Source organism: Mangifera indica, chromosome 4 (genome assembly GCF_011075055.1).
Source record: "Mangifera indica cultivar Alphonso chromosome 4, CATAS_Mindica_2.1, whole genome shotgun sequence".
In the NCBI taxonomy this organism is placed as follows: Eukaryota; Viridiplantae; Streptophyta; class Magnoliopsida; order Sapindales; family Anacardiaceae; genus Mangifera; species Mangifera indica.
The window spans coordinates 1,895,427-1,920,181 of NC_058140.1; the positions used below are offsets into that span (position 1 = coordinate 1,895,427).

A 24,755-nucleotide genomic window follows, 5' to 3' on the forward strand; every position below is an offset into this window, starting at 1 on the left:
AATCCTCTTTATGATTTCTCTTTAATCTTATGTTTTAAAAAAAACAAGAGAAATCTCTTTTGCTTCCAATAAATCCTGTATATTTCAACCTTGCTCGAGACTCATAAAACATATACATACAACTGTCATACTCAAGAGAAACTTTATCTTGAGACACATGTTGTACCTTAACCATATATATGCACATACATTCATAGACAAATAAATATGTCAATACAATCATGATCAATAAATAAATAAAAAATAAGTAACAAACATATCAATAAAAACAACAATAATCAAAACCTCTCACTAACCCTCGATATCAAAAGACCTTAAACACCCTCATATTTTTAACATGACTTTATGTGTTACAAATCTTATTCTTTTGGTTAAGAGCGTAACCTTTATCAAATTTGCATTTTATATTTTAGCCTAATGTCTCTTTTCTTTGTAAGGTTTCTTATTGTAATATATTTATTTTGTATGTCTCAATCTACCAGTGATCTTTTACTTAATTGCACTGCTATCATAGTAGATAAAATCTATCCCAATAGTTCAATCAAGTAGTCCATTAACCACACTCTTGAGAAGCTACCCTATGGTAAGCTACAAATCTAATGTCTATAGTTAAGGCTGCTACTTATGACTATTTAATTCTTTTCAAATATGGCTCATTTAGTAAGTATAAGAATATATCTTAAAATAGACTTTAGATCATCTGTACAACCATCAAAATCTTGATTTTTTGTAAGCATCTCATTATCTCTTAAACCACAACTTAATAATCAACCTTGGATTTGAGATGTGTAAATTGAGAACTATAAATGCAAAAGTTACGTATGCATTCATCAAACTTCAAATAGTACCATTATAAGAGACATTTCAAATGGAGTCCCTTTCAACCTCATTCTTTACACAATGCTTTATGTCAAACTTATCTCCTTTTACCACAGACACATGACTACCTTGCAATTCTGCATGTTGAGTCTCTTAAATATACACTTCAGGTATGCATTTGAGATAAGCCATTAAATTCACAAGTCCTTTCATAGTGAATCTCAATACTAAGAACAAATAATGTATTTTGAAGATCCTTCACATCATATATCTTGGATAAAATTAACTTAATCTCATGGAACAAATTCATATCGCCACTATCAACATATTGAACCATACAATAAAAATAAATTTGCTCCCAATGATCTTCATATTCTTATATTGGTCTAATTTATTCTTTATGAGCCCATGAGAAGTGTATTTTATTAAAACCCCATTATCAAAAAGTCTATTTCAACTATAGATAAACTCTTCAAAATTGCATATTAAAAGTTTCATCTATTTTGCTTTTGATAAATCTGATTACACTATAAAGACTTCTTTACTAAGGCTTTCATTCAAAAATACAACTTTGACATTCACCTTTTATAACTTTAATCTAAATGAGCTTTTAATAACATAATCTTCTTTATTGAGATATGCATGAAAATTCTTAACGATAGAGAATCTTCTTTTTATGGTAACCTTTCCATCAAGGTTTCCACCACTATATCAATCACATTTGGCTTATCTACTATGTGATTAGCTATTAGTTCTTCAGTAGGAACATCCTCTAAGGTGATATCAAATTTCATAGGTCTTTGTAAACCTCATTTACTCCCACTATTATTTTAGCCATGATATTATCTAATCTTATAAATATTTCAAGAATTGGATGTTAATCACTCTAGTACTTTAATTAGGGTAATAACTTTGACATATATATAAAGAAATCTATTAAGAAAATATTAAGTTATTTTGACAACTTTACCCCATGAAAACTTAGTCACGTTTACTTCTCATCATAACTCTAAGCCTAAAACTAAGTTTTATAGCAACACCATTTTGAAGTCCCAAGATCTTGAAAATTTTGACAAAATATCCATTATGCCCATATTTCTAACTTTAATATCCACACAATTTTCAACTTAAATATAGACTTCCACTTATTTAACCTTTATCTATTGACCAACTTCATATCCAAAACCTCAACCCTATTTGGGCAGTCAAAACTAATACTTTTTATTATTGCTCTTTCCTGTACAATTAAGTATCGATTGAACAATCAAGTCTACCATTAAGGCTCCTTCACTTTATGCTTTCTTTATTTGAGAACATTTAAAAGTCAGATTAATAATATACCTCAAATATGATTCTAAAACATATACTAGTCTTAATTTGACTAAAGTCAAATAAGCCTTACGGTGCCTTTTAAAAACCCAACATATACTCATTAATCTTTAACTCCTTCATGACCATCATACCTTGTCCAAGCCATATCATCCACTAGATCAGTAATTCCAATATTTTCAGATGTCTACCTAATCTTAATAAGAACCTTCTTAACACTTATGATTTAAGGTAAACCTCAATGAGGTAACTAATAAGAGATTCTTTGTGAAAGACAACCTTCACCTGATGGATTTCTCCCACTCAATATAGAAATCCTTTTAATTCAATTAAGTTATTATCTTAGGTTTGGATAGTTCATCAACTTGTTGGATCAAAACTATGTCCTTAATTAACAGTGTAAATTCAACCTTTATCTCTAACTTTTTAGAGTTAGAGTTAGAGTTAGTCAGGACCTCCATTATGACATTATCATTATTGTTCACAACAATGAGTTTTATTAAGGATGGGATGCAATAAGCAAAATCATTGGCAATAAATAACTTGAAAACCTTATAAGCTATTATCAACGAGAGTTCTAGGCACATCATCATATAATCACCTTTGGGCAGAGAATACGACATGCAATTAGGACCCTCAGGCATAAGGTTACAAATAAGAAGACTAAATGACTTTTGAAAAGTTTATCACCTTTGGACAAATAAACCCCCTAGGTTACTGTTCCCTTTCACACTAATAGGAAAAACACATGTTAATTGAAAAATCACAACTACCTTTGGGTGAATTAAATTTTTCACAACCAATGTAATTCCATAACCACTTTATGCAACCATTAATTTTAACACACAATAACCACCTTTTGACAGGAAATTGTATGTGTCAATTGAAGAATGTTTCTTTCACCAAATATAGAACTTTTGCAAGTTTCAATGAATGCATCGCTTTGATGATTAAACATTCTGACAACTTACAATAAATTCTACTAAGACTAAATAATATTGCTAAAATTAAGATTCCATGAGATACCACTCCAAATTACTTTATTAAGTATTGCAATAAATCTGTATTAGGCAATAATCAGGATAACTTTAAAACCATATAAGCCATATTTTATAGGGATTCCTAGTGCATCATCATTAAATCATCTTTGGGAAGAAAAAATGATATGCTATTAAGATCCCAAACACAAGGTTAAAGTCATACAAGGATCTTTAGAACATATGGTTTTCGAAAGAAATATCACTATTGGACAGATAAAACTTTCTAGATCATTATTCCTCCTCTATTTAATAGGGAAACACGTATCTATTGAATAAGCCTAATGACCTTTAGGTGTATTGAGTTCTTCATGACCAATGCATTTCCAAAATTAACCTTATGCATTAAATTCGAAGAATGTATCATTACCAAACAAAAAATTTTGTGAGTCTCAACAATGTACCACTTTATTGATTAACATCATGAAAACTCATAAAATATTCTAATGACACCTAATATTATTGCCTAAATTAAATTTCATTAGACATAATACCTTATTGTCTCTAACAATCTTTCTTAAAACTATTGTATCTAACCTAGTGAACAATAATCTTAACTTTATATGGTAACTTAATTACACATGATAAAGTTGATATTTTATTTTATTAATACCAATAATAGAAGAGTACTTTGTACCACAATATTTAATCTCAAAAATCAATTCACTTTCAAATGGAGACCTATAGAAGTTTATATGTCTTTAATATGCATAATGTATTATATGATACTCTTAATATACTTTAAAAACCTTTTACGCGTGATCACGTGCCCCAGAAACTTTAAAATCTTATCACGTGCAATAACATGATGTAGAGGAAAAACTTAAAAACTTTATTACATGCTATTATAAGACTTTGACACACAAAAATATGTCCAAATAATTCTTTATGCATACACATACACTTATTAGGAACAAATTACACATAATTATGTGCAACTACTCCATGTAATTTATTAGTTATATGCATTGACATTATTTCAAAAGACCCTACATGTTACTTGTACAAACCATAAGCTTGTACGTACCTTTAGGAATTGCCAATGCATTGAACATGCCTTTAGAGCACATTCACGCACCTCATGCCCATCCAAAAGCACTCTACATGCCTCACGGGTCACTAGAACAATTTCACACATTTCCAAAAGACTGTCATGTGCTTCCACTACAGTTCACACTCCTACACGTGCCTTTAGACATGCTCCACACACTCCTATGCACTAGATACAATAGACATGTGCTTCCTCACACGAATACAAAAGTTCCATGCACTTGCATGCATCGTCAGATTCATTCACGTGCCTACATGCATGATTCATTTCCATATAAGAACATGTGAGGCGCATAGACACATGCGTAGCTAGTGGCTCAAACTATCCGAGTCAGTTTTAATCTAGGTAGGATTCAACTCGATTTGTTTGACTTTTGGGTATAGTTGACACACTCAGCTTTAGATCTGGGTTTCTAGGTTATCCCAACCTGGTATTGATCCACAAGTTTTAAAAAAAACCCTAAGCCTAATATTTGCAGTGCCGACAATGGAATTCAAAGATTTCGTCCATTGAAAAGGTTCCATCTGAGAGAGTAATAAGCGACCATATTACATTGATGTATCTCCAATGATTCCATCATCAAATTTAACAAAAAATTGCGATTTAAAATCCTAATTTCAAATAAGCACCCTAATATAAAACCCTAATCTCAAAATAAACCTAGAGCATAATTCCTAATTTCTAAAGTTTGATTTATACAAAAATTTAATACACCAACCTAAAATTCGTTTTTCAATTTATGAAATCTAGGATTGCATATTTCAAAGATGAAGATTTGATTCATCAATTAAAACCCTAAAATTGAAATTGAATCAATCCCTAATTTAAAAATTTAAGCTATGATTCTAATTCAAGAACCCTACTTCAAAATTAAATTTTTTTTATTTAAAATCATAAATATCCAAATTCTATAACCTAATTTGTTTATCTCTAATACTAGATTTAAGATTTATTTTACAAAACAGAATAAAATAAATCAATCATAAATCCACAGGATCTATGCACAGGATATAAAATATTGAATTAAACTTTAGGGTTTTAGAAATACCTAAATCTACATGCCATTTGAAATCGAAAAACCTTTTAAAATCACTTGAAATTAGTTATCGAGATCACCTCTCGACATGACTTGGGCTTTTACTCCTGAAACCTTCTTAAATGATAGCTTTGAATGGATAAGCTATACTATAATCATACTACATTAGGTTTTGGAGCAAAGACTTAGTCAATTTATAGTAGGTTAATTGACCCCCCATCAAGGTCCAATAAACCTTAAGGTCTACACTTGTACTATCCACCCAGATCATAACCTTTAAGTGTATTAGACTTATCTTTATTAATCACTTAAACTCATCTATATACTAACATTGGACTATTCGATTACCCAATTTTATTAAACTAAACCCATAATCACTGTTAGCCTACATGAGGAAATTTCTAACATCAGTTCCTCATAAACACTCCTACAACTTCGTGCAAGCATTACATGATTTATTAATTAATAAATCATTCAAAAATTTGAACTTAACATGTGCTCACTTTTTCATCTCCTTCAGTTGTACCTGCTGGGGAAAATCACCATCCTCTAGTTGAGAATTAATTATAAACTTAGTTGCATGGTGAATAGGAGTTAGGTCTCTTTTCGCTTGATTGTTCAAAGAACAATCACATAAAAACAGAAATAGTACAAAATTTATCTTGGTGCTTATACGTGAAGATATAATTTTTATAGCGGTTTATTGAAACTAACCTATCCACCATGAATTAAACCCATCATAGCCCATGCAATGTAAACTAAATTTGACATGTTTCCTTTGAGATGTATGCATTTCTAAATGCCCTAGTTCCCAGGACAACAAATTGGTACATATGTTTAGTACATTATAATACAATAAGAAATCAATTGGTACAAATACATACCTTTTTTGGACAAGAATGATAACTCTCTCCCTAACCACCATTCTCTATTTGTGATTTAAGAAGAAAATCAAGACCTCTACGCACAGTTACAAAATTGTTGTACGTCTTGCCAACTGTTGCCAATCCTCCATGTGCAAACCAAGTAGCATATATGAAGCAGACTCCCTAACATCCATGGCTATATATATATTTTAATTGAAAATATATATCATGCATATGTACTTTAATATAATTGACAATAATTATATTTACCATGAATCATCAGACAATTGAACGTTTTCCAAGTGGCCAACTGCTTTTGTGATGAAATTGTCCTGGATATAACTCCTTAAACAAAACTAAAGCATGGATAACTGATGATGTGCACTCAACATATTCGTGCTCAATCACTATGCTAGCAAAAGATTTAGGGGGATTCAACAACTAAAGCCAAAACACATAAGAAGTGCCAGTCATTAGTATATTTGTGATAGACACTAATTAGAAAGATTTAACATAGCACAGTCATATCAGTATGTAGTTTCCACAACTTTTTTCCAACCATTCTTGGGTTACAACTAGCTCATAGCCAATCAGACCTCCATTTTTGCTTTGCAGGGAGTCAAACAATGGAGCTTTTATAGATCTAATATAAAAACATAAAACATATATAATCTTGAAAAATATGTATGAGGAAATTTGTTTGAGAAATTATTGACATATGTGTACCTGTAATGATAACAGGATACGAACAAAATCATATAACCTCTCAGGTTCCATTTTCTCCCCAACAATTTTAGGTGGCATCATTGAGAAAAGCAGGCAACACTAAATAAAACGAGAAACAATATCTATGGTGAGATACAGGGAAATAAACAAATAACTTCTCTTTGTTTGATCAATAATTTTAGAATAAGTTTATAAATACCTTCAAACCTTCAACAATATAATCAAAAACTTGCCATCCATGATCCTGATCAGAGAAAGTTCAGGATCCCTTGGAAATATGTTGATACATTCCCTTGAAGTCATCAGAAGGATTGTCTTTCACTTTAATTTACAAAAAAAAATGTAAAATCATTAACTTTGAGGATAAATCTCTAGAAATAATGTTTGGTTTATTAAATGTTAAATTACCTAATATGCTTTAATAAATTTGTGTCCTCTCTTGAGTACAGGCCCTATTTCATCAGTGAGATTACTAGCAAGCAAAGTTTAAATACCAAAATCAACATCCCACTCCTGGCTTCCAAAATTGTGCATTTGTAACAATGGAATTAATTCATCAATGCTAAATCAAAACTAGACTTCATAGAATTCGGTGATACATGCTAATTGATTAATTAATTAATTATTTACCTACCTGCATCTTCATTCCATCTTCACCAACCCATCAGTAATCTGGAATCCTAGCTAGATGCTTCTTGAAATAATCCCTATTTGGATTTTTAACCTAACAAGCTAGCAAGCATAACACCTGCGTATATATAATTTAATCAAAATAATTAGATATATGGATACACAGAATAAAAGAAATGATGCATTTGCATATCTAGTGAATTACAATTTGACCTTTTCCACACATCCAATGGTAATGTATTGACTATTCTCATCTTCATAATGAATGTGCTTCATTGGTACTTGAAGTGCCCTCTCTCTTATCAACTTGTTGAAAGGCCAGTGTGTAAGAAAAGGCTTAGAGAATATATATATATATATACAGTCCCAAATCAAATCTTGAATCAAAGGATGGGGATAGAGAATATATATATATAAACTTTTAAAAAAGGAACACAAATAGCAAGCATATACAGATATACATATACATATATATATATATGTGTGTGTGTGTGTGTGTGTGTGAACAATTATAATCTCACATTAGCACATAAATGGCATACTTTCTCCTAATTAACTTGATTGTAAGGTTGAGTGTAGAGCTCTTCCCTCAGTTGTAAAATAAGAGATGTAATTGGGCCAACAAATTCCTTGCCATATAAATATGACATTGGCATGTACACCAAGCGGCAATAACGCCAGATCTTGACTGCATTTGTGAAGAATCAAACTTATAAATTAAATCGATTAATAACAAAATCTGAATCCAAAATAATACGAGACTGACTTGGATGTATTGGAAAAAATGATGGAAGGATCCAAAATTTAGGAGGCATTGGATTGCTTCCAGACCAATCAAACACGCCAAGTATCTACGACAAATATAAGAAAATTTAGTGCATAAGAATCGATGACACATCAATGAAGTTAATATGTAGATAGAGTGATGTCGTTACCAAAAGCCAAGTCTTTTCCCAAGAAGGAATATGAGTGACACCACCACGATCAAGGGTCTATTTTCGAGTTGTAGCACAACCATTATCTTGGCCACCATCAGGTCCTTCTCTAAGGATACGCATAGTAATGTAGCTCAGAGCTGTACAAAACGTGGAGCTGTGGATTCAGAAATAGAGGGTTCTGATGCAGCCTTTAACAAATTAAAATGTTGGGATCATAAAAAGTCCATTGACGAAGCTTAACCTAATTCATAAGTGTTGTTGGAGACAGAAACAAAGGTCTAGTTTCAACCCTTGTCTCCCTCTAATACACAGTGAAGATCCTTGAATTACGCAAGCAAATCATGCGGTGAATGTTCGGAGGCCAGTGACATGGAAACTCAATATTCGCCACTGTTTGTTCATATTGGGAGATTTAAGAGCATTCAACTGTGATGAAAATGATGCGATCCTACTTTGTTTTAACTTTCACGCAACATTGGCCAATCATTTCATGGGAGGATGCTTTAGATGCGAAGCTCTTATCACAAATCAAGGCAGAATTTCAAGTGTCAACATCGAAGAAATCCTTAAAAGGTCGTAAAGTTTTTTGTCTAACAACTTGCCATGGTGATGCTAACCATATAAAGCACATGCAAAAGATTAATTTAATGGTAACAGTGAGTTAATTAGCACTGCATAAGTGGGAAAATGTATTAAAGAAATGAGAAATCATTAGTGGACCCAAATTAGAAGATAACAAGAAAAATGTAATGGAGTTGAAGGTTGCCGCAAGGAAGGCAGTGGTAGGTCGCAGGTCATCTAACATGAATATTCAGCAGTTGGTTGATGCCATTAATGGAAATTCTCGTGAAAGTGATGATTTACTCAATGATAAGCATTTTTCATTCTATCCAATAAGCAAATTGTGTTATTGATTAGATTGCAAGAAAAAATCTTACCTCCATAAATGTTTTTCAAGGCTCTTATTTTAAGGGAGCCTTAGTCCCCTTGACTTATTTCCTTTTGTTGTTTTGGGCTCACCCTCTGCCATGGATCGAAGAAGAAGAGAAGGCTGGGAAATAAGGTGTATTAATTACAGTTATTTTGGTTCATAAAATGGTAAATAGCTCTATCATTAGGAAAATTTAACGCTTATGTAGATATCAGGCATCATCAGCTAGAAGCAAGATTGTGTTTTCACTTAACCCAAGTGAAAAATCTCAGGCATCATCATCAGCAATCTATATGTCGTATTCAGTCTATTGCTCGTAATGAATGGTAGGCTTTTGTTATATGCAAGGGCTCCATAAACAGTTCACAGAACAAAGTTGGGCGAAGCAATTCATCTGGCTGAAGACCCTTTCACCTTAGAAAAGGGCCTTTTATTATTACTATTCTTTTGGCGGCATATCTATCTTCATAAGAAATTATGAAGAGAGTCAAATCGCCCATTTCAAGCATATATTTTGATAGGGAGATTCCATTTAATATTTTGACTTCATGAAAACTCATAAGTAGAGTTTACAGTTAGCATTAATCAATAGTGTCTTTTTATATTTCATGTAAAAAGATATTCAATTCGAATTCAATCTAAATTAAAATCGTAATGAAAATTTTATTCAAACATACTTATTTAATGAATGGTTTGATGGATGGCTATAGAGTAAAAGTTATATTATTATGTGGATTCAGAATACTTAGTTAAGTTATGTCGTGTGTAATTGATAACAACAATGAAAAAAAAAATTAGTTAGTGATCAAGTGAATTTCTGAAAATTTATTAAATTGATGTTGTGTTGTGGTTGCGTTGGAAGTGTTTAATTTAGCCTTATATGTGATTGACATTGCTTAGGGTGGTTGTAGCATTTGCTGATGATTATTGTCCAAAAAAATTCATATTATCAAATCATTTTATTATATATATATGGTGATAAGAAATTATATCATTCAAAGGTTCTTGGTTATTACCTATTATGCAATTAATGCTCTATATGTGCGATATTTATGCCAGGTACGATAGATTTAAGTGTTCTGCCTATGCGATATTTATGTCAGGTATGACAGACTTATATGCTCTACTTGTGTTTTATTTCATGCCAAGTATGACAGATTTGAATGTTATGCCCATGTGAGATGATAGTATATCAGGTATGATAGTTGTTTTTCCTCTTGCTCTGCCTATGTGGGGATGCCCTTTGTGTATGATAGATTTTCCCTAATATGATATTTTTCTGATAGGTGCATGTTGATTGTTACATTATAAGAGTTATTGAGCTGAACTGGAAAACTCATGAGTGATTGATATGTCAACTATGTTGAAGGGTCGGAGGCCTAATTAAACTATTGTCATGATTTCCTTGAAATGAATGAAGATGTAAATTTTTGTTATGTATATGATAAAGTCGAAGCCTTGATTTCAGGTTTATTTTATGATTTTTGGATTTAATCAAGGTGTATCATGCTTTGTAACCAAGTAAAGGTTAGAGATCTATAAATGATATTAGGTTAAGTGTTATTATATGGTGTAGAAATTTTTAAAACAGAAATATAAGACACATTTTGCCCCTCTAAGCCATGACAGTACTTACAGAGGTTATGGGATTAACCGGTCGGGATGGGTCCTATCAACTACAGTGGATACTTATTACTTACTATCACTTTGTTCAATTATCTATAATCAATACATAATCTGAAAGTTGCATCCTTATTCTTAACAAATAACATTGGTGCTCCCCATGGAGATACACTAGGCCTAATGAATCCCTTCTCCACTACTTCTTGCAATTACACCTTTAATTCCCTTAGCTCAAACAGAGCCATTCAATAAGGGGCCAATGATATGATAGTTGTACCAGGAATTAAATTTATTGAAAACTCAACCTCTCTGTTGGGTGGTAGTCCAGGTAAATCATCAGGGAATACATATGAAAAATCTCTAACCACTGGAATATCTTCTATCTTTGATTCACCAACTCTAGTGTCTACAACATGTGCTATATAAACTTGATATCCCTTTTGAAGGAATCGTCTATCAACTGTAGTAGATATGACATAAAAAGGAATAATGTAACGCTCCCCATAAAAAATAAACTCTAATTTACCCGACTTTTTAAAAGTTACTTTCTTGTGAAAACAATCAATGGTAGCACGGTGACAAGCTAAGCAATCCATCCCCAGAATCACATCAAAATCTTGGATGGACAAAGGAACCAAATCTGCCTCTAACTCATGGATACCCACCTTTACCCTACTACCCTTGTAGACATTTTCTACTAAAATTGACTATCCTACAGGAGTAGCTACCTCTATTTTACATTCCAAGAATTCTAACTCTTTATCGACATGTTTAGGAAATTCATAAGAAACAAAAGAATGAGTAGAACCGAGATCAATTAAAAGGTGATAAGGTTTTCTCTAAGATAGACTTACGCTCAGGATACCATCAACTAAAGATTAAGGAGTTAGATGTTCCAAAGACTGCTTTTAGAACTCGTTATGGACATTATGAGTTCTTGGTTATGCCTTTTGGATTAACTAATGCACCGACAACATTCATGGATTTGATAAACTGAGTGTTTCACTCTTTTTTGGACCATTTTGTAGTGGTATTTATTGATGATATTTTGGTTTATTCTTGAAGTAAGACAGAGCACGAAGAACACATTAGAATGGTCCTACAAATTTTACGAGACAAATAACTCTATGCTAAATTTAGTAAGTGTCTATTTTGGCTAAATAAAGTTGCATTTTTAGGGCATGTCATTTTAGCATATGGTGTCTGTGTCGACCCACAAAAGGTGGAAACAGTTTTGAAATGGGAGAGGCCTACCAATGTTACTGAAATTAGAAGTTTTCTCGGTTTTGCTAGATATTATCGAAGATTTGTCGAAGGATTCTCTAAAATAATAGCACCGTTAACTAGACTAACTCAAAAAGATGTAAGGTTTGACTAGGATGCTGAATGTGAGCAAAGTTTTCAGGAGTTGAAAACAAGATTGACTTCAGCCCTTATACTTACTTTACCCTCGGGTACAGATGGATTTGTGGTATATAGTGATGCTTCCAAACAAGGTTTGGGTTGTGTATTGATGCAACATAGGAAGATGATAGCTTATGCTTCTAGACAACTCAAAAAGCATGAGATAAACTACCTAACTCACGACTTATAACTTGCAACTATAGTATGGGCATTAAAAATCTGGAGACATTATCTCTATGAGGTAACTTGTCAAATTTATACATATCACAAAAGCTTGAAATATCTATTTACACAGAAAGAGTTAAACTTTTGACAGAGGAGATGGATTGAGCTTATTAAAGATTATGATTATTCGATCGATTATCATCTGGTAAAGGCAAATGTTGTTGCAAATGCACTTAGTAGGAAATCTCAAGGTGTTGTAGCACATATGAAGATGAAACCTTGTTCCTTGTTGATGGAATTGAGGACCCTAAAGGCTAAACTGAGTATGAGTAATTCAGGAGTATTATTAGCTAGTCTTCAAATTTAACCCATCTTAATTGATCAAATCCGAGAACTGCAACATTTGGACCCTCATTTAATGAAGTTAAAAAATGAAGTGAGTAAGGGATTACGAGCAGATTTTATAGTAAAAAATGATGGCATACTTGTGATGGGAGATAAAATTTGTGTACCAGATCACAAAGAATTAAAGAAGGAAATTTTAGAAGAGGTTCATGCCTCAACCTATGCCTTACATCCAAGTAGTACTAAGATGTATTGTACCTTGAAGGATCATTATTGATGGCAAGGAATGAAAAAAGAGATCGCATAATTTGTTTCCAGATGTTTAGTATGCTAGCAAGTGAAAGTTGAACATCAAATACCCTCTAGACTTTTACAACCGCTTCCTATTCCTCAATGGAAATGGGAGCATATCACCGTGGATTTTGTGTCAAGCCTTCCCCATACCAAGAATGGGTATGATGACATTTAGGTCATTGTGGATCGTCTAACAAAATCAGCCCATTTCCTGCCAATTAAAACCATACATTCGCTTGATAAGTTGGCAAGTATTTATATAGCTGAGATTGTACATCTTTATGGTGCTCCAGTATCTATAATATCAGACAGAGATCCTAGGTTTACTTCTTGGTTTTGGCCAAGTTTACAAAATGCTTTGGGTACAAAGTTGAAATTTAGCACAACCTTTCACCCTTAAACTGATGGACAGTTAGAAAAAACCATCCAAACTTTAGAAGATATGTTAAGGGTTTGTGTGATGGAGTTCAAGGGTAGTTCGGATAATTATTTACCATTAGTAGAATTTGCCTATAATAATAGCTATCAAGCTAGCATTGGAATGTCTCCATATGAAGCCTTGTATGATAGAAAATATGAAACTCTAGTGTGTTGGAATGAAGTGGGTGAGAGAGTATTGCTAGGCCTTGAGATCGTGCAAGACATGAATGAAAAGATTTGTCTTGTTTGACAAAGGCTAAAAGTAGCTCAAGATAAACAAAAAAGCTATGTTGATAAGCGTAGAAGAGAATTGGAGTTTCAAGTGGGTGAAAAAGTGTTTCCGCGATTTCACCTTGGAAAGGTTTATTACGGTTTGGGAAACGAGGTAAACTGAGCCCAAGATATATTAGCCCATATGAAATCCTTGAGAGAGTAGGAGTTGTCGCATATCGATTGGCCTTACCGCCTAAATTATCTAAGATACATAATGTTTTTCATGTTTTTATGCTTCGTAAGTATATGCCCGATCCCACTCACATTCTTCAGCAACAACCGATTCACTTAAAAGAGGATTTGAGTTACCAAGAAGGGCCACAGAAAATTATTGTGTGAAACAACAAGTGCTTTGCACTAGAACTATTCCTTAGGTTAAGGTGCATTAGAAAAATCACTTGGTGGAAGAAGCGACTTGGGAATGTGAAGAGGACATGCGGGCTTAATATCCAAAATTTTTTCAATCAGGTACATAATTTCAAGGACGAATTTTTTTTTTTCTTGCGGGGAAGGTTGAAATACCCAAATATTAGTTATAGGAAACTTTAAGGGGGCTATGTGAAATTTTGGGTAAGTATGGGTTTAAATATAAACTTTTCAGTAAATATTAATAAAGCCATTAGGCTTTGTTTTTCTTTTCGTTCTTCAATGAAAAGAAGTAGAGACGCAGACGAGAGAAAAGACAGAAAGAAAGAGAGAGAAGGGAAGAAAGAAAAGAAAAAAAGAAAGAAGAAAGGAAAGAAAAAGGAAGAAAGAAGAAGGAAGAGAAAGGAAATTTAAAGGAAAAAGGGATAAGGTATTTAATTTTGTTCAAATAATTTTAGGGTTTGATTTTCACTGTTCAATTTAGACATTTCCAAAATTCTAACCATGTTGTTTCAAATTGGTTTGAATAGTGAAGAAGAAGGAAGAATAACAAGAGATTTCAACACCGACTTAAAGACAACCAAATCAATGAGTGGGAATAAACTTTTTCTCTATAGTTTTTTGTATAATTTACATTTATAGTCTTGTGAAATTTTATGGTATTTATTATGAATCCTTGAAAATGGTAGCATGGATTTGGTGGAAATCTCTCTCTCAACAAAAGAAACAATAGTTTCCTTTATGCATGTTATGGATTTAGGTTATGGGTGTCTATAGAGTAAAAGTTATATTATTATGTGGATTCAAAATGCTTAGTTAAGTTATATTGTGTGTAACTGATAACCACAATGAAAAAAAAATTTTAGTTGGTGACCAAGTGAATTTCTGAAAAAATTGATTAAATTGATGTTGTGTTGTGGTTGTGTTGGAAGTGTTTAATTTAGCTTTATATGTGATTGACATTGCTTAGGGTGGTTGTGGCATTTGCCGATGATTATTGTCCAAAAAAATTCATATTATCAAGTCATTTTATTATATATATATATGGTGATAAGAAATTATATCATTCAGAGGTTTTTGGTTATTACCTATTATGCAATTAGTGCTCTGCCTATGCGATATTTATGTCAGGTACGACAAATTTAGGTGTTTTGCCTGTGCCATATTTATGTCAGGTACGACAGACTTTAGTATTCTGCTAGTGCTTTATTTCATGCCAAGTATGACAAATTTGAGTCTTTGCCCGTGTGAGAAAACAATATATCGGGTATGACAATTGTTTTTCCTCTTGCTCTGCCTATGTGGGGACGCCCCTTGGGTATGACAGATTTTCCTTGATATGATATTTTTCTGATAGGCGTATGTTGATTGTTACATTATAATGGTTATTGAGCTGATCATGGAAAATTCATGAGTGATTGATATGTCAACTATGTTGAAGGGTCAGAGGCCTAATTAAACTATTCTCATGATTTTTTTGAAATGAATGAAAATATAAATTTTTGTTATGTATATGATAAGGCCTGAGACCTGATTCCAGGTTTATTTTATGATTTTTAGATTTAATCAAGATGTATCATGCTTTGTAACCAAGTAAAGGCTGGAGATTTATACATGATATTAGGTTAAGTGTTATTATATGGTGTAGAAATTCTTAAAACAGAAATACAAGACACATTTCGCCCTTCTAAGCCATGACATACTTACAAAGGTTATGGGATTAGCAAGTCGGAATGGGTCCTATCAATAGCTGTTTTATACGTTATTTCTTCACCATCCTCCACCTTTACAGGTGGGATTGTTTGCTTGAAATTTTTCATACACAAAAAATTAATTATTCAATAAACAAATCTATATTTAGGTACTGATGAGCAAGACAAATTGGAGATCAAATACAAAGTTTGAAATTGTATTAACATGATTGGTTAATTGACGTTTGAAAATAGAGGTTTTGTGGATGTCTTGTAAGAAGAATGGGCCAAAAATACTAGAGAAATAAAATTAGTGTGAATGAGATCTACGTTGACTTGAGTTTGTATGTAATCAATGTTTTTAGAACTTAACTGGTGATCGAACTAATTGTTTCACTGGTTTATAGTTCGATCGGTTTGATTTGTTTAATCGAAGAATCAACTGATTCAACTTATCATCAAATTATAATGAATAGGTTTTGTTTAAAAATTTGTAAAAAATAAAATCAATCAAAATACATGGATATTAGAACATATCATTTTTAAAGAATAACAATTATTCATTTGATTTAAATGAAACAATTAAAAAAAAGTCGCAATTTGATGATGCAAAAAAATATATAAATCTATAAATTATTATCTATAGAAGACATTTTAATGGATATAAGATACTTTGTTTTTTTAATTTTATTTTGCCCTTCTTCACACTTATGTTATCTTTTTGTTTTGTTCTGTATTAGAACAAAAATAGATAATTTCGAATAAGTTTTTAAATCTTTGAATCATAACCTAACAAATATAAAATAGTCTTAGGTTATTAGAAAAAAATGTTTTAATGTAATTAATCGAGAGGGTGATATAATTAACCAAAAGAGATATTATTAAAAATAAAATAAAATTTATTTAAAAAAATAAAATCACTATAAATTTACTTTAAAAAAATTTGTTTATGTTCCGAGAACATAAACACACATCTCTGTATGTATGAGCGTGCGCTCTAAGATCTTTCTTTCTATTTTCAAAATTCTCAGAGTTCGACTTTTTCGCGCTCTAAAATCTTTCTTCTACTTTCAAGATTCTCTGAGTTCGACTTCTTGAAATCTCAGGTTTGTCGATGTCTCCCTCTCAATCAAGCCTGTTGTTGTTATTACTGAACGGACATCGAAGAAGCCGTAATCACGCTTGGACGCGTATTAGGGTTTTCTTCTGGTTTTAGAGTTTCATGCTGATGTGTTGCAGTCGGTTAAGGAGATAAGGATTGGAGTTTGAATTTTTAAATATGCGAAATATCAAGATTACTCTTCAAGATTTCGATTACTGCTGATCTGGATTTAAATATGTGGAATATCAAGAATACTCTTCAAGATTTCGATTACTGCTATCTAGATTTTGTTTTACTTTTTGGGTAGGGTTAGGGTTTTTGTAATTTCTTACTTGGAATGGGAGCATCAAAGGATTCGACGCAATTTGGTTCTTCGTCATACGTCCCGTATTAAAATAGTATGTTATTCGGCATGGTTTCTTTGGAAATTCAGATTCCTGTTACTAATTAACAGTCAGATATTGTGGGATTACCTTCTGACATTTTGATCTTTGATGGGACCGTTTAATATGACTCTGTTATTTATTGATTCTCTCTGTACATCTTTCTTCATTATAGTATGGACGTTAAGGTGACCAGGGGACTCTCATATCAAACGGAAAGGTAGTCTTTACTTGTTGGTGGACAGGCTGCTAACCGTGCATTATGCAAATTCTATATGGTTGGAAAGTGCAACAGAGCCCCTGTAGGTTTCTACATTCACAACCACCGATCCTGACTGAACTGTCAAGTGATTTACTTGAAAACCGGCCAAGGAAGAATACCAATTTTAGTGGCCCGAAGAATGTATGGACTTTGAGTGGCTCAGAAGATGGAATCACGCATAGTCAAATCAGAAACACCCCCAATTATAACAGACCTAAGAACTCCTTGGCTTCTTCTTCTGAAAGTATTGAGTCCGGAGACAAAATAAGTACTTCAAAGACTCCACCAATCGACTGTCAATACTGGCTACCTGGAAATTGTGTGAAAGGAGATAACTGCCAGTTTATACATTCATGGCTTTGCGGGAATGGGATCTCAATATTGGCAAAGCTTGATGGGCACCAGAAGGTAAGCTTGTGATCACTGATATGTTTTTCAGGCTTATTTTAAAATTCTGTTTGGCTTTGGAGGAAGGGGATAATTTAACAAATGTGTGCCAGCTCCGTGCATGGTTAATGGATATATTGTCTGGCCAATTACTTATTTATTTTTTTAACTATGGTTTTACAGTTTTTCCCTTTATTTATGATTTTAAGAAAACATACGGAATATTAAATATTTAAATGTTAAATTGACAGGTTGTCAGTGGGATTGCCCTTCCATTAGGGTCAGACAAGCTTTATTCAGGCAGTAAAGACGGAACTGTACGACTTTGGGACTGTCATGCTGGTCAATGTGCCAATGTAATCAATCTTGGTGACGAAATTGGCTGTTTAATTTGTGAGGGGCCAAGGGTCTTTATAGGCATGCCCGATGTTGTTAAGGTTAGCCTATGGTTAAATATATTTTTTTCGGTTTCCTTTATTGTAATCTGTTCCATCTTTCAATCCTTTTAGTTTTGTGCTCAAAGTTGATTTTGCATTTGTTGGTGATGTTGTAGGCGTGGAATATTTAGTCATCATCAGAATTTATTCTCAATGAACCAGGCAGCCAAGTTTATTGCATGGTTGTTGGTAATGAAATGCTGTTTGCCGGAGCATAGGTAACATGAGCAATTTAGATTCTTTTTTGCAATTGAATGTTTTTTTGTGTTCATTATTAACATGAAAATCACAAGGGTGGATGTCATTTGTCATTTGGATTTAGGCATCTTTTCTGGTCATTATATTGGTCTCGAAAGTTGATTATTTCATTTGGTTTTGCAGGATGGTGGTATTTTTGCATGGAAAGGCAGTCCTGGAACTGAGAATCTTTTTCATCTTGCTGATCTCTAAGAGGCCACACTCGCGCTGTGACATGTTTAACTATTGGATGCAATATGCAATATACTTTAATCGGCATATCTATTGCTTATATTGTGTTCTCAACAGGAAAACCTCAATTTTTTATAAGATTGATTGAAAGAGAGCATCCAATAAATGTGAGAAGACTAAATAGAGGATGTAGAAGAAGAAGAAATTAGAAATTGAAAGTTGCTCCTCAGTTTTGTAAGTGCTTCAATCTTCTTATTGCCAGATTCAGCTTTATTATTATTATTATTATTTTTTTTTTATCATAATGAATATAGCTAGCTAAAAGACTATTGAAATCATGCTTTGTTTTTTAATTCTCAGACTTTGAAGAGTTGATTATTGCATTGAAGAGTAGTCTTTTGAAGCAGAAGTTGCGGTACTGATGTCTCCACAAAAACTTCAAGCTTTTGTATAAATTGTAGATTCTTATTTTAGTAGCAATTCAATAAGCAACTTTGATTCCGTTTCAGACTATTATGCAAGAGCATATAGTTCTTATTTATCTGTTGTTTTTTTTTTTTTGCCTTGTAAAACTTTACTTCGTTAGAAGAAGGCTTGAACCTCCGACCTTGTTAACCTATTTTTAAGTATTTGACAAACTATAAATATTCATGTTCACATTTGATTTTTGTGTACACAAACCTGTCTTGTTATATGTGTGCACATAGCTGCATTTTTGTTTGAATATTTGTACGTAATTTTTTTATTTAAGTACAATTAACAATTTCTTTTGCTTGTATTGATTTATTATTTGTTGTTTAAGTATATGGTTGTGATTCTATGTGCCACTCGCTGCTTCACTCTTGTTGTGTATTTATTTCTTGGGCTGACAAGTGCGAGTGAGGCAAGGGGTTGTCACAGTGCAATCCACAAGCATGCAACAGTGTGAACGCAAGTTCAGGTGAGGTTCAAGGTATGCAGCAGCAATGTAGGGGTGTTCAACCCATCATCCTGCAGTGTAGAAAGGGAGTTCGGGCCACGGGATGCAGCGGCCAAGGTTTTAGTCCAATTCTACAATATTCTTGCAAGTGGAGCTAAGGGAGTCCAAGGGTTATGATACCCACTTGAACATGAATCCTTATCAACATGAACTGTTTAGACAATGTTTTTTTCAATCAATCTTCAATGAGCACAACTTATATTTTTCCAGGAACTTTCATTTGTCTTGTCCTTTCAGTGAGTTAAGTTTTTGTGTCTATGATGGTATTGGGTTTTCGCTCAATCTAATGTTATCTACTCAATGCTATAGAAGTCAACTAATATAAATCAAAGTTAATATAAAAGTACACTACTTAAACGTCTCAACCTCAATGAGATATATTTGTTGATAAAATAATCAAATTGCATATTTGGATTTTACTAAAGAAGATCAAGATGTCTTTTGTCTAGGGGACAATAATCAAAAGTCTAGCTATATTAATATAAACAAAACAATAGAATGAAGCAAAACTTTTTACTTTAATTCAATCCTTTGGAAATTATTATAGCTCAGGTCCAATTAATTGCTTTAATTCAATCAAGGAGGAATTTATCTTATCAACTAACTTTCACTTCTCAAAAAACACTTTAAATGAATAAATCAAATATTAGTAGATGATAGTGGAAGTCTCCAAATCTTCCACCATTGAAAAATTCATGTTCCTACATAAAATGTGTAAAGGTATAATTGAGGATCTTTGCACTGTTGAAGTATTGAATAAGAGGTTGTATAAATAATGAATATATTTACAATTATTTTCTTACAAAGTCTGTCTACTCGAAGGTTCTCGAATGATAGTGGAAGACTTGGAGTCTTTCTTTGTTTATTAGTTTAAAAAACCATATTCCCACTTAAAAAAGTTCTAACCTTAATTAGAGTTATATTCCCAAACAACAAAATTATGTGTATTAGGGTTCTCTTCTCTTTTTATTATTATTCTTTTTCATAGGTTTGGTTTTAGAGTTTTATGTTCATGCGTTGAGGTTGGTTAGGGAGATATTCAAGATTTCGATTACTGCTGATCTTGATGCGTTGCGGTTGGTTAAGGAGATATTCAAGATTTCGATTACTGCTGATCTTGATGCGTTGCGGTTGGTTAAGGAGATAAGGATTGGAGATTGAAGTTTTTAATACTTGGAATATCAAGATTACTCTTCAAGATTTCGATTACTGCTGATCTACATATAATTTTACTTTTTGGGTAGGGTTAGGGTTTTTTAAATTTCTTTCTTGCAATGGGAGCATCAAAGGATTCGATGCAATTGGTTTTTTCGTCATGCGTTCCTTTATGTTATTGGGCCTGGTTCCTTTGGAAATTTAGATTTCCTTGCTTGTTACTGATTAACAGACAGAGATTGTGGGATTAGCTTCTGAAATTTGGATCTTTGATGGGATTTGGATTGTCTTTGAAGGAATGGTTAATATGTCTCTGTTATCCATTGATTCTCTCTCTATATCTTTCATTATTATAGTATGGAGGTCAAGGTGCCCAGGGGACTCTCATATCAAAGGGAAGGACAGCCTGCTAACCGTGCACTATGTAAATTCAATCTAGTTGGAAAGTGCAACAGAAACCCCTGTAGGTTTTTACATTCACAACCACCAATCCTGACTGAACTTTCAAGCGCTTTACCTGAAAACCGGCCAAAGAAGAATACCAACTTTAGTGGCAGGAAGAATGTGTGGACTTTGAGTCGGCCAAAAGATGGAATCAGAAAGACCCCCAATCATAACAGACCTAAGAACTCCTTGGCTTCTTCTTCTGGAAGTGTTGAGTCAGGAAACAAGATAAGTACTTTAAAGACTCCACCAAAGGTCTGTGAATACTGGCTATCTGGAAATTGTGTGAAAGGTGATAACTACCGGTTTATGCATTCATGGTTTTGCAGGAATGGGGTCTCAATGCTGGCAAAGCTTGATGGGCACCAGAAGGCAAGCTTGTGATCACTGATATGTTTTTTCAGGGTTATTTTAAAATTCTGTTTGGCCTTGAAGGAAGGAGATAAATTTAACAAATGTGTACCAGCTCCTTGAATGGTTAATGGATATATTGTCCGGCCAACTACTTATTTTTTTAATTATGCTTTTGCACTTTTTTTCCTTTATTTTTGATTTTAAGAAAACTTATGGAATATTAAATATTTAAATGTTAATTGACAGGCTGTCAGTGGGATTGCCCTTCCTTTTGGTCAGACAAGCTTTTTTCAGGCAGTAAAGATGGAACAGTACGAGTGTGGGACTGTCATACTGGTCAATGTGCCAATGTAATCAATCTTGGTGATGAAGTTGGCTGCTTGATTTGTGAGGGGCCATGGGTCTTTATAGGCATGCCCAATGTTGTTAAGGTTAGCCCTATAGCTAAATATATATTTTTTGGTTTCCTTTATTATAATCTGTTCCATCTTTAAACCTTTATAGTTTTGTGCTCAAAGTTAATTCTGCATTTGTTTGTGATGTTGTAGGCGTGGAATATTGAGTCATCATCAGAATTTATCCTTAATGAACCAGTCGGCCAAGTTTATTGCATGGTTGTTGCTAACGAAATGCTCTTTGCTGGAGCACAGGTAAGTTGAACAATTTAGATTCTTTTTTGCAATTGAAATGTTTTTGTGTGCTCATTATTACTGTAAGTTTTGTTGATCTTATGAAAGGAAAACTATCATTTATGTTTTTATTCACCAAATTTTATGGCATGCCCTTTTTGTTGTTTAACATGAAAATCACAAGGGTGGATGTCATTAGCCATTTGCATTTCGTCATCATCTTTTTTGGTCATTACAGTGGTCTGGAAGGTTGATTATTTCATTTGGTTTTGCAGGATGGTGGTATTTTTGTATGGAAAGGCAGTCCTGGAGCTGAGAATCCTTTTCATTATGTTGGATCTCTAAGAGGCCACTCTCACACTGTGACATGTTTAACTGTTGGAAGCAATATGCTTTACTCTGGTTCCATGGACAATACAATAAGGGTAAGTTGTCATTTTTAAGATTATATTCTAATGTTATGACTGGTTATTAGAAGGTGGATGTCTTAAATAAATACCCAAGGCTGTGTTATTTTAGAAGTCTATGTAATGTGATACTGCCCTTTTTACTCACGGAGTAATCTATTTATATTGACTCTGACAGGGATAATTTATTTTTCTTGTTATTGATTTTTCTTTGGGTTCTAGGCTGATTATATCATACCATTGAGCAGATGCGTTCTATTCAAAATTTTATGTTAATATACCTCTAATGTTTAACTTTTGTTTAACTAGTATTTTGGTTATACATATTTCCTGATGTGCTAATCTCTCTCTCTTGTCTTCCTTTCTTAAACTAGGTTTGGGGTCTCGACACTCTACAGTCTGTTATGACACTAGATGATCATACTGATGCACCAATGTCTCTTCTATGCTGGGATCAATTTTTGTTATCCTGTTCATTGGACAAGGCTATAAAATTTTGGGGTGTTGCAGGAGGCAACTTGGAAGTAATGTATACACATAACGAAGAACACGTATGTGGTTTCGTGATCATTTTTTTTCCTACTGTATGATTTTGTTTGTATGTGCATTTCTTTCCACACTTGAACCGTTAGGCTTCTTTACTCTAGTTCCTACTTTGTATATTTGCTGCCACGTCTATTATATGTGATGCATTATAGCTTTAATGTTTAGTTCATTAATTGTCTGTATTCTTGTAATATGTTTGCTACAGGGTCTGCTTGCGCTTTGTGGGTTGAATGATTTTGGACAACCAGTATTGTTGTACGCTTGTAATGATAATTCTGTTCACCTATATGATTTACCATCATCAGTATCTTCTTCTTTAATTTATAAGAATAATTTACTAGTTGACATATATATTTCCTTTTGGCTAACAAATTGTAACTTTTTTTCTGACATAGGTTCACTAAGAGGGTGAGTATATTTTCAAAATGTGAAGTTAGAGACATTCAGGTTGGTCCTGATGGCCTCATTTTCACTGGTGATGGAACCGGGATGTTAAGTGTATGGAAGTTGCTGGCAAAGTCAAGTGGATGAGCCTTCTCATTAAAATTTGTACAAGAAACAAGTTGCTGTATGAATTGCAGAGTTTGACTGTATATGAAGAGGCATAGAAAGAACTTAACACTGGGTTTTTTATCCTTGGTGATTTTTTCTAATTTTTTTCATGGGTTCTGCTTTTCAATCTGTTCAAATGTTTGTAGAAGAACTGTATAATTTAATACTGGAGTAAAATTATGTTGTTAGCCCTCTCGTTCATTCCATGGAATAGCTTTTGCTTTGTTGACAATACTGTTCACTTCTATTCCATTTACCTATGGATGATGATGTTTTCCCTGGACTTGTCATCAAGATTACTCCTTCCCAACGTAGCAAATTTTAAAGGTAGTTTTCATGTCGAGATCTTAATATTACGATATTAACTTGTTACAAGAAGCAGTTCCCAACTTGAGATCTTAATATTACGATATTAACTTGTTACGATATTAACTTTTTTTTTTTTTTGCACTTGGCAACAACATATGTTTATAGGTAAATATTTATGCTACAAGAATCATGAACTATGTGTGGATTCAATCTGAATTCAAGCTAGCCATTGAATGCATAATTCCCAACTTGAGTTCGAGTTTGATTTTATTAGAGTGTGAGAAGTTAAAATTTTGGTTAAAAAAAGTATAATAAAATAAAAGAATTAAAAATGTATAGACTTACAAAGGCTATCTAAGTTCTTGTTGCTTACAAAAGAATTAAAAATGTATAGTTAAATAAAAGAATTTGGCTAAAAAGTATAATAAAATACAAG

General features: G+C 32.9%; 2 protein-coding genes, 1 long non-coding RNA gene and 1 pseudogene across 3 annotated transcripts; 3 read left to right on the forward strand and 1 right to left on the reverse strand.

The window, feature by feature from the left end:
* Positions 1 to 5,771: 5,771 nt before the first annotated feature.
* Positions 5,772 to 17,599, reverse strand: LOC123213631 (annotated as a pseudogene).
* Positions 16,977 to 18,434, forward strand: LOC123213632 (zinc finger CCCH domain-containing protein 63-like; the record flags this gene model as incomplete). The annotated part of the gene is made up of 2 exons (XM_044633105.1): positions 16,977 to 18,099; positions 18,330 to 18,434. Coding segments are annotated over exons 1-2 (513 nt in total), but the record flags the coding sequence as incomplete, so codon positions are not given.
* Positions 18,435 to 18,491: 57 nt separating this feature from the next.
* On the forward strand, positions 18,492 to 19,624 carry LOC123213557. Its single transcript, XR_006501722.1, has 3 exons — positions 18,492 to 18,733; positions 18,897 to 19,178; positions 19,305 to 19,624. It is a non-coding gene; the product is annotated as an uncharacterized LOC123213557 (long non-coding RNA).
* A 2,540-nt stretch (positions 19,625 to 22,164) lies between these two features.
* Positions 22,165 to 24,211, forward strand: LOC123213556 (zinc finger CCCH domain-containing protein 63-like). Its single transcript, XM_044633016.1, has 6 exons — positions 22,165 to 22,307; positions 22,425 to 22,526; positions 22,781 to 22,930; positions 23,287 to 23,463; positions 23,664 to 23,721; positions 23,854 to 24,211. Exons 1-6 carry the CDS (start codon positions 22,290 to 22,292, stop codon positions 23,868 to 23,870), a joined length of 522 nt encoding a protein of 173 aa, XP_044488951.1. The 5' UTR covers positions 22,165 to 22,289; the 3' UTR covers positions 23,871 to 24,211.
* Positions 24,212 to 24,755: the final 544 nt, after the last annotated feature.